The 15,140-nt window shown below is 41.9% G+C and overlaps 2 protein-coding genes across 2 annotated transcripts in view; one reads left to right on the top strand and one right to left on the bottom strand.

Moving 5' to 3' along the window:
- The window catches only part of AK9 (adenylate kinase 9), a 94,174-nt gene that overhangs the window by 18,543 nt on the left and 60,491 nt on the right, over positions 1–15,140 (top strand). The window contains exons 8-13 of the mRNA XM_057489483.1: positions 63–191; positions 5,652–5,726; positions 7,844–7,942; positions 10,675–10,814; positions 10,891–11,071; positions 14,698–14,842. Coding sequence (XP_057345466.1) covers positions 63–191; positions 5,652–5,726; positions 7,844–7,942; positions 10,675–10,814; positions 10,891–11,071; positions 14,698–14,842 — 769 coding nt within the window. The remainder of the gene's footprint in view (positions 1–62; positions 192–5,651; positions 5,727–7,843; positions 7,943–10,674; positions 10,815–10,890; positions 11,072–14,697; positions 14,843–15,140) is intronic.
- LOC118921271 (heat shock cognate 71 kDa protein-like) lies at positions 963–3,228 on the bottom strand. The gene is given in 1 exon segment (XM_036902948.2): positions 963–3,228. A coding segment is annotated over 1 exon segment (1,932 nt). The 5' UTR covers positions 3,134–3,228; the 3' UTR covers positions 963–1,201.

The raw sequence follows: 15,140 nt of genomic DNA, 5'->3' as shown, positions 1-15,140 counted from the left end.
GTGGCTTATGTATTAGGTAATCATTAAAGATATTTAAAATCTGTCTCTTCTTTTCCATTTAGGCATTTATTGCCGAAATGCAGATGGCGGCTGAAATTCTTCAACATCTAGTTCAGAGGTCTGAGGATTATTTGGAAAATATTGAGAACATTGTTCAACTTTATAAGGAAATGATTCTTCCTTCGTTAGAAGTAAGAGCAAGATACATTGCTGAAAATGAGAATTCTGATGTTTGCATTCTATCACTGGTTAAATAGCTTTCACATTCTTTCATCCCCATGTGTTATCTGTTGATTCTCCTTTTCCTGAGCTTGGAATGCCGTTAGGATGAGGCTTCCATCCCACAGGCTGTTTCAAGTGCAGTATTGTCTTACAAAGCAGTGCACTGCTGAAAAGTGATTAATGGGCTGCATTTTCTGGGTCATTAGGGGAATTCATTTATGGATGGAGGTTGGAAAACCCATGCTAACAGACTGTTTGGTAAAAGCATTTTCAGCCCATAATTTATGGCTTTATCAAAACAAGCGTACATTTAAGGTGCATCTTTTATTCCAAAAGGAACTGTTAATTTACTTAAATCAAATCTGAAGAATGATTCCCAGATTGGTTTCTGTGGGCATCCTGCTTCCAGTCAGAGCTGACCCCGTGTAAGCATGGCAAGGCCAGTGTATACTGTAACAGGGAAGTTTTAATCAAAATAAGTAGCATCGTAAAAATAAGATAACTAAAATTACAGTTATGTGGAAGGCGTATTTTATATGGTCAAAATTCCAGGGCAGACTCTGCCAAATTTGTGTTAGAGATTTATTCAGTAAACATGTCTTGAACTGGATATTTGGCCAGACAGCCTGCTAAGCAATAGAACTACAGAGACAAAACCAGTCCTCAAGCTGCCTCTTTCCTCTGCCAGAGAAACTGAAAGAATTTCTTTTATGCTGTTTTAAACTGTGTATTTATTTATTTATTTATTTATTTGCCAATTTTAAATAATTTTATTTAAGACATTGCATTTTCCACTTATAATATACAGTGCTTATAAAGTGCAATGTTATTTCCTTTCCCTGTGCATATATTCAAGTATCAAGAATGCCCAGTTAACTTTAGCAGCTTAATTTAAAAACTGCCATTTAAAACTGCTACAAATTTGGGTCCTTCAATGTTTTGTGTGGAACAATCAATGCTAAATTCTATTCAGGTTGGCTTAATCAACCTCTTCAGTGGCAGGCCCAGAGGAGGCACCTCCAGATGGAGGAGCTCCACCCCCAGGGAAGCCCCCAGGCATTCCTCCCGGCATGCCCCCTGCACCCTGGTACAGCTTGGTAATGATGGGGTTGCAGACTTTCTCCAACTCTTTCTGTTGATGTTCAAATTCTTCCTTCTCTGCAGCCTGGTTTTTATCAAGCCAGTTGATAATTTCATTACACTTGTCAAGAATTTTCTGCTTATCCTCATCACTGATCTTCCCTTGAAGTTTTTCATCTTCATCTGTTGCTTTCATGTTGAATGCATAAGATTCAAGTGAATTCTTGGAAGACACCTTGTCCCGCTGCTTCTCATCTTCAGCTTTGTATTTCTCAGCTTCCTGGACCATGCGCTCAATGTCTTCCTTGCTCAAACACCCTTTGTCGTTAGTGATAGTGATCTTGTTCTCTTTTCCTGTACTCTTATCAACAGCAGAGACATTGAGGATGCCATTGGCATCAGTGTCAAAAGTGACTTCAATCTGAGGAACACCACGGGGGGCAAGTGGTATGCCTGTGAGTTCGAACTTGCCAAGCAGGTTGTTATCCCTGGTCATGGCATGCTCACCTTCATAAACCTGAATGAGCACACCAGGCTGGTTGTCAGAGTAGGTAGTGAAGGTTTGTGTCTGCTTGGTAGGAATGGTTGTATTGCGCTTGATGAGGACTGTCATGACCCCACCAGCAGTTTCAATACCAAGGGAAAGAGGAGTGACATCTAACAGCAGCAAATCTTGAACATTTTCAGATTTGTCTCCAGACAGAATGGCTGCCTGGACAGCTGCACCATAAGCAACAGCCTCATCAGGGTTGATGCTCTTATTCAGTTCTTTTCCATTGAAGAAGTCCTGCAGAAGTTTCTGAATCTTGGGGATTCGGGTAGAACCACCTACTAGGACAATATCATGGATCTGGGACTTGTCTAGCTTAGCATCCTGCAGGGCTTTCTCTACGGGATCCAGGGTGCCACAGAATAGGTCAGCATTGAGTTCTTCAAACCTGGCACGGGTAATGGAGGTATAGAAATCAATTCCTTCATAGAGTGAGTCAATCTCAATACTGGCCTGGGTAATGGAGGAGAGTGTGCGTTTAGAAGCAGTACAGAGACAATGGACAGCCCTCTTGTTCTCACTGATGTCCTTCTTATGCTTGCGCTTGAACTCGGCAATGAAATGGTTGACCATTCGGTTGTCAAAATCTTCTCCACCTAAGTGGGTGTCTCCAGCTGTAGATTTGACCTCAAAGATTCCATCTTCAATAGTGAGGATGGACACATCAAAAGTGCCACCTCCTAAGTCAAAGATAAGCACGTTCCTTTCAGCTCCAACCTTTTTGTCTAAGCCATAAGCAGTAGCAGCAGCAGTTGGCTCATTGATGATCCTGAGTACATTGAGACCAGCAATAGTTCCAGCATCTTTGGTTGCCTGATGCTGAGAGTCATTGAAATAAGCAGGTACAGTGACAACAGCATTGGTAACAGTCTTCCCTAGATAAGCTTCTGCAATTTCCTTCATTTTTGTCAAAACCATAGATGACACCTCCTCTGGATAGAAACTTTTTGTCTCTCCCTTGTATTCCACTTGGACCTTGGGCCTGCCTGCATCATTCACCACCATGAAGGGCCAATGCTTCATATCTGATTGGACAACAGCATCATCAAATCTACGTCCTATAAGACGCTTGGCATCAAAAACCGTGTTAGTGGGGTTCATTGCAACTTGGTTCTTTGCAGCATCACCGATCAATCATTCGGTATCAGTAAAGGCAACATAACTTGGGGTGGTTCGGTTTCCCTGATCATTGGCAATTATTTCCACTTTCCCGTGCTGGAAGACACCCACACAAGAGTAGGTGGTGCCAAGATCAATGCCAACGGCAGGTCCCTTAGACATAGTTGCTGGAGTGTCAGCTCGGCTCAGAGAAAATACAGCAACCCAGTAAACTACCGTCGCATTCAATGAGAGCTGTGTATTTATTTTTAAAGACAAATGAACGATCATTTTCATTCTCATTGTTTGCCCCCCAAAATGAGAACCAGATGTCATGGTTGTCTTGTGTATGACTTGCTCCTTTCTACCTCCTCGTCCATCCCCGGCCTTTAAACATAACTTCTTAAAGAGTAATTTACATTCTTTCTTCCTTCAACAAAAATATCCTGCATTCTCCTGAAGTGGCTGGCATTCAGTATGAAATAGCATAATTAAAATCAGATTCAGAAAATTAGAAAACTGTTTTCATGGGGGTGGGGAGTGGGAAGCAGAGATAGTCTCTTCAAGAGTAAGTACCAGGTCTTATATCCCAGCCCCACCAAGGCCCAGAGCAGCGCCCACAGCCTGCCAGGTGGTAGACACATCACAGATATTCTGCTGAACAAGTAATGATGTTACAAAGGCAAAGGAACGACAGGTTCAATTTCGTTACATGGAAACTTATGGAGATAAAATTTTAAAATAAAACCTCACTCAAATAAAACAACAACAAAGCAGAAAAATATCCACATCAAGTATGATAGAAGATTTAAAGCTCTGATGTTTTAAAGCATCACAGAAATGATTTCTTCAGACCTACAGATTTACACCCACCTGAGGTAAATGGGCAACAAATATGAGCACAGTTTACAAAAATGAAAGGAAAAGAGTAACAAGCCTGTGGAAAAATGTTCTGCCTCACTGATAATAAAGAAATGCTAATCTAAATAATGAAATATTTCCATGATCAAATTCTAAAAGATGAACTAGCAAGTATGTCGTAAAGCAAGCGCTCTCATACCCTGCTGACAGGAAGATAGTTAGCATGGGCATTTTTTAATAGCTTGTCCACAAAAAAGTCAAAAGTGGGAAACTTCTGGGCCCTGAAGAAAAGCACAGATTCGGATTGATGGCCCTCGCACCAACAAAACAAGAGTTTCAAAGCCTCGATCCTAGACTTCAAGTCTAGGTAACACGTTCTAAATTGTAAAACAGTTGCCTTACATGGTAATTCCAAGGTACTGGTGTGTGTCGAAGAAGGTGCTGGAGAGCCAGAGAAGGCAGGAGCCTGCAATCCCAGTCTCCTCTGGCCTGGCTGAGATGTCAGTTCACTGGGAGGCCAGGACTGCCAAAAGTCAGTGCACCGCCAAAGGAGGAAGGCAGGTGGAAGTGAACTAACCATCATTTTCTGGTTTATGTTCTGCGTCAGGAGCAGTCCAAGCCAAAGTCCTCACTCTCGCCTGTCCTCAGATCCCAACCTGACTCCTGGTCTGGTCTGGAGCATGTTTCTTTGACCTTAGGAGTGGCTTAGTAAATCCACTCTTAAGAATCTAGCTTAAGGAAAGAATCTGGGATACAGAAAAGCATCATGTCCGTCCGTGTTCAGAACCTGGTTATTCAGGTCACATTAATAAAGCTGCACGATGGGCTGTCTAGAAGAAAAGAAACACTTAGAACCCAACTTCACGCAGTACTGCGAGAGACAAAATGCACTTGACAATCGAGGTGATTTTGTTCAGGCTGTTCCAATAGGGAGAACATCCACTGGTGGGGACCCCTTCACAGTCAAGGAAGGGGGCCTGGAGTTTTAAGGAGGCAGGTAAGCAAGGGAGCCATCCTCATGTCTTACGGGGTTGTGAAGAAGGACAGAGACAGATCCTATCTGAGTCTTTGAGGAAGGGTGGAGATGAGCCTTATCTCTTGACCACTGTTGCTTTTTGGGAACACATGACTCATAGAGTCCAACATTGCCAATGTACCAGAATAAAATCTGGTGGATTTTAGATATTAACATTAAAAACAAAAGGATATATAGTGGAAGAAAATTTAGAAGAATATTAATATAATCTTGAAGGAGAGAAAATTGAAGCAAAAGAAATCCAGAAATAGTGAAAACAGAGTTTATTATAAAAATGCTTCATATTGTAGAAGATACCATAAACAAACTCAAAATATAAGTCATAGCCAGGTAAAATATTTGCAACCCATATGACACATAAGGGTTTAAGGCTTTCCATAAATGTTAGGGAAGAGAAACAATCTAATAGAAAAATAGAGGTTATGGTCAGACAGTAGATGAAGAGGGACATCTGGGTGCTGCTTGTCATCCACCACAGGGGAATAAAAAGAAAAAACAATCCCATATTTCAACCACCAGTTTGGCAGAAATTATTCCATGGATGTACAGAGACAAATGCCCCAAAACACTGTCTATTGGGAAAAGTCTAAGACTTCAGTGGAGAAAAAAGTGAAAAAAAAAAATAGGAGAATACTAAAATTCATGGTAAGAAGTCTAGTTTAGGCTTTGCAAAAGAGCATGCATTTTATCACGTATATAGCAAACAATCTAGCTTGAAAGACTTCTTCCTAGTATGTTATGATTCTGATGTGTTCAGTTTCACCACAATCCTGGATTATGAGGATTCTTTTCTATTATCTGCAGGAAGTGATGGCAGAACACAATTCCCAGTATCTCATTGAGCTGGATGGGAATAAGTCCCCAGAGGAGCTCTTCATGGTAAGTGCAGGAAAGCTTGGAAAATGAGAACATTACTGCCTGGGCTATACAATGTTAATAAACGTCAGAAATGTATTTACATGTTTAACACCATTTATTTTTGAAAAAATATTTTTGACCCTTTAAAATTTTGATGTTAATTTTATTCAGCTGTTCATATTTAAATCAAAACTGTATTTGAATCAAAAATCTCTGACAAAAAGAAAGCAAAGTAAAAGCAAATCACAGCCAATAAGCTCACAGTAAGATGCTTAACATGAGCCATTAAGAAATGCAGACCAGAGCCATAAGGAGCTACCAGTTCACACCCACAAAGAAACAGACAGCAACAAGTGTTAACGAGGACACAGGAATAATGGAACACTCCTGTGTGGGGTAGGATTGTAGAATGATGCAGTGACTTTGGAAAATGGTGGCAGTTAAGTTAAACATAGAATCACCAACACGACTCAGCAAGTCCTAGGTATGTACCCAGAAGAACTGAAAACAGATGCTTAAACAAAAATGTGTACATGAATGTTCATAGCACTATTCACATAGCCACAAGATAGAAATAACTGAATGTCTGTGTACTGATGAATGAACAAACAAAATATAGTGCACCCACACAATGGAATATTGTTCAGCAATAAAACAGAATGAAGTGCTGACACATGGATCAGTCGTGAACACACTAAGTGAAAGGGAAGTTACAAAAAAATCACATATATGATTCCATTTTTATGAAACATCCAAAATAGGCAAATCCAGAGACAGAAAACAGATTAGCAGTTGTTTGGGGAAGGGAGAGGGGCTCCCATGGCGGGAGATCTCGGGAAGTGTGGAATGACTAATGGGTGAAGGGCCTCTCCGTGGGCTGGTGAGAATGTGCTGAGATGAATGGTGGTGGCCGTGCAGCTCCGAGCCTGTGAACAGCCGCTGAAACTGCACTCAGTGAGTCACACGGCATGTGAATTACATCTCATAAAAGTTTATAAAAAGAATATATGTGTATTTGGAAATACAGTGTTTTCACTATTTAAAAAAATGAGAAATAGTTTCTACATATAAATAAATGTTGAATAATTTTTATTACTTAAATATGAAGAAAGAACTTCTGATTTTTCAATAGGAAAAAGGCAAATGCCTAAATAGAAAAAACAGGCAAAGGGCATGAACAGGTAATTTAGAAAAAAATGTCCAACAAATATATTTTTTAAAGTTCTCTAATTAAATACTGAAAGAAATGAAAACTTAAAGAATGAGGCAGCATTTTCTTGGCAGGTTTAACAAACGTATCTTATACCCAGGATTGTGGGGAAGGTCTGGGAAATTGGTGCTCTTAGACCCTTTCAGTAGGAGCATATGCAGTGGCACAAACTTCCTGGGAAATAATAGGACATACGTGTGTCCAGGAGTTTTTTTAACTGCTTATATAGTCTGTCCAAAGAGCCCCAACTTCTAATAATTTATTCTAATGAAATAAATGGAGATACAGAGAAAGATTTTTGTTCAAATCTTTCTGATTATAATCAGAAAAAAAAGCAATTGATGTCTTCCAAAATAGGTATCTTGGAAAGCTGATTCTTAAATGTGTGAATTTAAAAAATTAATGTATGATTTTTGGCTCAAACACAATAGTAATTCTTCTGTTTATGTTAACAACAATGAGTGTATCATTTCAGCATATTTCATGTGATAACTTAAAATGTAAGGAAGAGAAAGTATGGGGTTTTTTTCCCCAAAATGAAGATATCTTCATTCTTTTTTTAAAAATTATTATTAAGGTAAAATTGACATGTAACATAATGAATGATACCTATGAATGTGACCTTCACTGGAAACAGGGTCCATTCAGATGTAATCAGGGTAAGAGGAAGTTGTACTGAATGAGGGTGGGCCCTTACCCCATCTGGCTGGTATCTTTGTAAGAGAAAAAACTCAGGCCCACGGGGGAGGGTGGCTGTGTGACCACAAGAGCAGATGCTGGAGTGATAAGCCTCGGACCAGAGAGTCCCAGCAAAACACTAGAAGCCGGGAAGACACAAAGACGCCTTGTACCCCAGAGCACATTGCTTCTGCAGAATGTTTGAATGTTCAAATGCCAATGTATTTAAAGATTCATTCTTTAAATTTAGACAGTAATGGATCGACTTAAATATCTGAACCTAAAAAGAGCAGCTGTTTTAACTAAACTTCAGAGTGCAGAAGAAGAAATTAATGACACAATGGAAAATGTAAGTTATTTTTAATTGTTTGAAAATCTACCTTTTCACTATGTGTTGTAACCTTAATTTGTATCCTTTCAAGGTTTAAGAAGATTTCCAAGGTACCATTTATAAAATGGATTTGATTTCTCAGGAAAAAGCTATAATATTAACACAATATTCTTGTAGGCACTGAACATGACAAAAGTTTGAAACAAAGAAAATAAAATTAGAACAATCAACCACAGGCATGATGAGAGGGAAAGAAGCCCAGGTTCCAACTTTGCATCACCAAAGAGCAAAGACATGCCAGTCCTCAACACTATAAACACTCATCCACTGCAGTCACTCACACAGTATTTTTGAATAACCACTGTGTTCCTGGCACTGATGTATTATGGATGTGATGGTGACCAAATTATAAATGCTAGATGCTAAAAGGGCCATAAGGACTTTAATTGGAGGATTTGATCTGGGAAGTTTATTTTCTAGCTGTATGAATAGAAATTACAAAATAAATGCCAAACGATAGAGATGATTCAAATAAAACCCTGGAGGAAGAGGTCACTTTGTCATTTGTACTGCATGTGATCCTGGACCTCAGTGGATGAGCACAGCTGGAAACATGTCCTAGGTCCTCAGTGACACACACTGGCGCTGAAGAGGAGGAAGGATGGGCCACTCGGCACCAATCCTCTTCTAGGTTGTCATTGAAGGAATTTTTATTAGGTGTTTGTAAAACCTGGGGGAATGTCCCAGGTAAAAATTTCATCCTAGAAATGATTGTATGCATAGGCCTCAGGTTATGGTTCATGAGATATATGACAGGGATGGCCATCTGTGCAGCTGCACAGGACCCTGGCTTTAGAAGGGCCCCACTGTTAGTTCAATGCCAAGCTATCAGTCTTGAAATTCTTAATAACTTCAGAACAAATTCCCTGCATCTTCATTTTATACTGGGCCCCGCAAATTAGCTGATGATGTGCGGATACGTCACTCAGTCACAACAGAGCTGGGCAGAGCCGAACAGCCTCCGCTGGGCCAGGCATTAACTGTGTAGTTGCTGGATCCGGGGAGGGTCCAGGGTTCCTTTAGCAAGAGGCTCAGACTGGAGGGGCCTTGGAGTGCAGAGGCCATAGGGGCCAGCCTTCTGTGTCTGCTCCTGGCCGTGGCTGCATCTGGGTTCCCTCTCGCAAGGGCCTCTGGCTCAGTCTCAACAGCAGCCAGTCTGCTGGCTGAAAGGGAGGTGGGGGGCTGAGGGAAGGGGCAGTTGGCTGCCCCAGTGAAACAGGAAGTGGCGGTGGCCCCTTGCGCCTCCTTCTGAAGATCTTCAGCCCACCTTCCTGTCTCCTGCTCTCTATGCAGCCCCTTCGGAGGGGCCTGGGGTCAGCAGGACCTGACCCTCTCTAGGATTTTTGCAGTGAGTCAAGTTGCTTTTTGTCCCCAGTCCATCCCATACCATACCTGCCACACAGACCCCGAGCCTTCCCTTCTGTCTGCCCTGCGTCAGTTAGTGTGTCCGTCCGCTTTTGTGCTTGCAAAAATGTATGGCCATGACTGGCCAGCTGCTGTGGCCTCCTCTTCTCTCATTCTCCATGTCTGCATTAGTTCATCCCTCTTTTCATTCTTCTGCAGTCGTTTTCGTGGGGGTTTGGCAAGCGGCAAACACAAATGAATGTGTTCTGCGGCCTTGTCTAAACCGTGGTGGTCCTGATCCTTTTTAGGCAGGAATATCACACTCGTTTGAAAGCTCATTTCTCATCGCCCTCAGCACCTGCTAGACATGTGACCCCAGGGACTTGAGAGGAGAGCGTGGCCTTATCCCAAGTTTGGACAGGAAATAAGGCTGATAAGGGGCAAGCACCCGCCTCCTGGCTTGACCGGGTGCATTTCAGTCCCTAGCTCTTTGTGGACCCCATGGAGAAGGTCGGTAGCCCAGCGTAGGTCACCGCGAGGCTCCCAACCCCTGCACCTGCCCCGAGCCTTGGCAGCTTCCTTAAGGTGTAACTGCTCCCAGCCGCCGGCTGGAGACCTTTGGCCACCCCAGCATCGCGTGTGCCTCTTGGCTCTGCTGCTGCCGCCGCCCAGGAAGGCCACAGCTCCCACTCTCGTCTGTCCTCCTCCGCCAGCTCCGCAGCCAGCAGATCCCTGCAAGACCCACAGCTAGAGGTTGGGGTCAGCCCACCTGGACGCTGTGCCCCTGGCAGATGTCCCCACATCCTCCCTGTCAAGAGGGTTCTCTCCCCCACTCTGGGGCAGCACAAGGACAGCGAGCCTCTCAGCAACCCTCAGCCTGACTTCTCTGGGGGCCACCAACAGGATCACAGGGGGAGACGCTCCATTTAAGAGGAGCGAAGGAGCTAAGGAAATGCAAAAGTCAATCTGTATACAACATCTTACCATTTAAAAAAAACGAGTAAATCGACTAAGAATCTGGTACATTTCAAACCTTTTCAATAATAATTTGTCAGAACTTTTCTGCAACAGATGGTAGGAAATGCTCTGTCAACCTTATGCGCATCCCTCCTTATAGTGGAAAATGCTTGGTAAAATTTAACAAGGTCTTGAAACAGAAATAAAAGTATTTGTCTTATTAAATTTTGGACAAGTGCAGAATGATTGCAGTTAAGTAACAAGTCAAAATTTGCTTTCTAAGTTATTTCTTCAGTTGTAAAGCACTATCAGAAAGAAATGAAATACTGAACACCATCAGTTTCAGAGACTTATGCCCACTTTTTTACTGCAGTGTTTGTTATTAATAGGATGAGCTGTTCCGTAGGCTGGCATCTTACAAACTTATTGCACCAAGATATAGATGGCAGAGAAGCAGATGGGGACGCACATGTCCTGTGACTTTAAAAGAAGGTAATCTTCATCCAGGATTGCCAGATTTTTCTGTGAGGTAAGTAATTTTCAGTTTCATTTTAAAGTTTGCCCATACCTCTTTTCAGTTGCTTATGACTATGGCATATTTTAAGTTTTCTAGGTAAAATATATTGTCTTTCATCAGAAGAAGCATTAAAAACATTTTTATTGAACCCACGTCCCTACCTTCTTCCACCAATGCCAGCACCACCATTTAAAGTATTCATATTTGGGCCTCAGTCTTCAGGGAAAACAACACTTAGCAATCTGCTTGCCGAAAATTACAGAGGAAAGGTAACTCCTAATCTACTAGCTATCTTTCTGCCTATTTACACTTGATTATAATTGGTAGGGTTTAGGCCTCAGAGGATTTGTACTCAGCTTTCTTAATTTTCCATGTCAGCTGGATAATTGTTCCCCGGGGGGGCAGGGGGGAGGGCAGCCTCCGCGCTCTTTCCCTGCAGCTGCCAGCCCCGAGCCCCTCGCTGCCTCCCAAAGGCCACCAGATCTGCCTGATAAGTCACACAGGCTGTGACACCCATGCCCTTTTGCACTCGTCTCATCCCCTGATTCCACACCCCCTGGATCACGGTCGCGCCCCCCACACGCTCACTCCCGTCGTGATTCTGGGAGATGCTGGTATCTGTGAGCGCGGCCCTCTCAGCGCCCTGGCCAGTCGGCTCGGGGACCTCCTCCGCCGGTCCTGTCCTCCACCTCAGTAAGTGCGGTTCTTTCCAGCCTGGCAGGAGAGGTGGCAAGGAGTGGGGACTCAGGCTGGGACTTGAAGGCCGAGCCAAAGGACTTGGCCGGGGACCGGAGTGTGGGGGGGTCAGAGGAAGAGCGTGTGGCCAGGGCCTCGGGTATGGAGGGAGGACGGGCACAGATGGGACGCTGAAGGCCAGGCGGGGGCAGCACAGGCCCCGGCAGAGGCTTGGGCTCACTCCAAGTGCTCTTGACTTACACACAGGGACAGCACTTTCTGTTTGCTTTTGACTTTGTTATTGTAAAATATGACAAACATACAGAAAAGTGAAGTTCATGGAATCATCGCAGAACAGCTCCCCATCTAACCACCACCCAGCACAAATATGAGCTGTTGCCAGCGCCCCAGAAGCAACGTTATGCCTCTTCCCAATACACATCCTCGTATTCTGTCCACAAGTAACCGGGGCCCTGAACTCGGGTACCCACTCTGCACTTGGGTTCATGGTTTTACCGTAGAAGTGCGCATGCCGACACCGTAGGCGGTTTGCCTGTTTTCTTTAGCGTGTGGATCTAAGTGGTTCATGTTTGCTGTGCCTGGCTTCTCCCACTCAGCATAGAATCGTGATACTTATACATGTCATTACACAGGCTATTGCATATGGCTACACTTAACTCATCTTATTGTTTAATTGTATTCTACTGATTGAATTATACTGTAATTTATCTGCCCATTTGATAATAATAAAGTGATAATAAAACAGGTTAATTCCACTTTAGCGTATGATGAGTAATACTGCTGTAATTATTTAACATGTCTCATGTCTCTTAGTGCACATATATGTATCTTTATGTATTTTGGAGACATATCTAGAAATAAAATTTCTAGGATATAGGATATGCATATATTCAACTTGTGTAGATAATGCCAAGTTGTTTTCCAGACGAGCTCTGCCGCCTTACAGTCCCATCAGCAGTGTGCGCCCTGTTACCTACACCCCTGCCAGCCTTTGTCACGGTCAGCCTTGCTTACTTTAGCCATTCTCGTAGATGTATCTCACTGTGGTTTTAATTTGCATTTCCCCGATGACTAATGAGGTTGAACATTTTTCCTATGTTTATTCATTCAGCTAATTCACTTTTTGAAGTGTTTGTTCAAATCTCTTGCCCATTTAAAATTTTTTTGTATAGTATCGGTAGGAGTTCCTTATATTGTCTATCTACAAGTCCTTTTTTGATTATAAGCATTATGAACATTTGTGGCTTGCCATTTCACTTTTTTAATGAAAAATGCACCATACTCGATTCATTTAAAGCAAGTCACTAAATACTGCCAAACTGAAGAGGAGGCAAAGTAGGTTCCCCCTTCTGAAGGGAGTAGTGAAAGGTTTGCGGACGTGTTTTAAAGCCATCACAATTTGTGTCAGACAAAGGACTTATAATTTTAAAATATAAAAAGCTCTTACAAATCAGTATGCGGATAAAGCCCCAATGGGGGAAAATAGCAAACAGGTAATTCACAAAATAATAGATAAAATAGCTGTTAAACATGAGAAAAGAGATATCACCTCCCTGATACCAGAGAGATGCCAGAAACCAGAGATTTATCATGTCAGTTTCAATGTTAGAGTTGGAGATCACTATTAGCACCCAGAGCTGATGTGTAGCTAGGATGGAGGAACATACATTCTCACGCATGGCTGGTGAGAGTATGGCCATTAGGGACGGCAAGTGGAAATATGTATAAAAGCCTAAAACCTATACATGTCCTTTGAACTGTCAATTTTATTTTATAAACTTTTCCTAAAGAAACTATCAAAGATACCTACATATGTGTGTTCATTGTAGCCTAGTTTATAACAGCAAAACATGTATACCTAAATATATATTATTGGTATTTTAGTTAAATAAGTTATAATATATTCATCTACCACAATACTGTGCATCCATTAAGAAATGATGGTATAGACATATACTTATTCACAGGGAATGAAATAATATAAGCATACTGAAGAAAAAGCAAAATGGAATGTAGAGGTATAGAAATATTATTTAAATTTAAAAGGCATACAGAAATCTATTTCTAACATCCCAATACTCAGTATGAAGTATGTTATCTACCTGACAAAGGACTTACATTCATAATATATATAGAATGCGAATCTAGTTTCTAAATGTGCAAAAGGTGAACATATGCTTAAAAACAGAAGATAAGTGAATGACCAATAAGCACACAAAAAGAAGCTCAAAACTATTAGTGATTAGCGCAACGTAAATGTAAACTTCAATGAGATACTTCTGGACACCCACTAGAATGGCTACAATTTAAGATTAGCAAAACCACGTGTTGGTAAGAATGTGGAGCACCTACAACTTCCATCCACTGCTGGTAGGAATGTGAAATAGTCCAGCCGCTTTGGAAGCAGTTCATGGTTTATTATAAAGTCAGCTATACACTCAGCATATGATCCAGTAGTTCCACGCCTGCATGTTTATCCAGGAGAAATGAAAGGATAGGTCTACACAAAGACATCCACACAAATGTTCATTGCTACTTTATACCAGCCCATCACTGGGAACAACCCGAACTGGCCATCAGTCCATGAATGGATAACAACTGTGGGATATTTGTTCATACAATGATACTATTCAACAATGAAAAGGAACAGGTTACTGATATGTACAATTACACTGATGAATTTCGAAGACATTATATAAGGGGAAAAAACTTGGAAAAGGTTGTTTCCATCTATATATTCTAGAAAAGGCAAAACCAATCTGTAGTGACAGAAACAGAAAGTGGTTTCCAGGGGCCAGGAACTGACTGTAAAGAAGCATGAGGGGAACTTTCAAGGCAATGTAAATGTTTTATATTTTCACTATGGTTGTTTGTTGAGGTATGTATTTGTAAAAAACTCATCAAACTATACTTAAAATGGGCACCTTTTATTGTATGTACATTGTACACCCAGAGTTGTACTGTGTGTACATCACACTATGCATTATGTGATGCATGTATAAATATATAATCCTACATGAAAAATATGGCTGAATTTTATGACAGCAAGTACTTAAAAATCAGTGAATTCTGAAAATGACATGCCTCCAGTGGCAGTAGGATTTCTGAGATGGGCAGGTACAGACAGAGAACCAGCCCAATGAACCATGTGTTTATCTGTAGTGACTGCACATGTTGTCCCCTTGGCCACTCTTTGCAGGTTGTTGACTACGTCAAAGCTGTTCAGCCACGTTTTGATAAAGACCTTGAAAGCCTGGTGAGAAATACTATAGCTGAGGCCACGGAGGCAGCTATTACGGCTGTGAAAGAGCAGCTGCTCACACAACTGCAAGCTAAGAGACAAGGTGAGCCGTCTTTTCAGTGTGTTTCAGACGTAGGTCGGCCATTCAGCCTGCTCCCTGCGGACAGTGGTCTTGATGACCCAGCCGCCTGCCCACCGGAGCCTCTTACTAATGCGTGGCTGAACAAGTGAGTATATATAAACCTAATTCATAGACAGAAAGATTGCAATTCTAGACTTACAAGGAAGAGAATCAGAAAGAGCTTCCAAATTCGGGTTTCTTTATTTTTATGGATCTGCTTGCCAGGCAGAGACTGTTTGGGCAGAATTTACACCTTTCTCTCCACCAGTTGCGACAACTA

The sequence above is a fragment of the Manis pentadactyla genome, chromosome 12, assembly GCF_030020395.1.
Source record: "Manis pentadactyla isolate mManPen7 chromosome 12, mManPen7.hap1, whole genome shotgun sequence".
Lineage (NCBI taxonomy): Eukaryota > Metazoa > Chordata > Mammalia > Pholidota > Manidae > Manis > Manis pentadactyla.
Note: the sequence above shows the minus strand (reverse complement) of the source record. Positions and strands in the feature narration are given on the sequence as shown.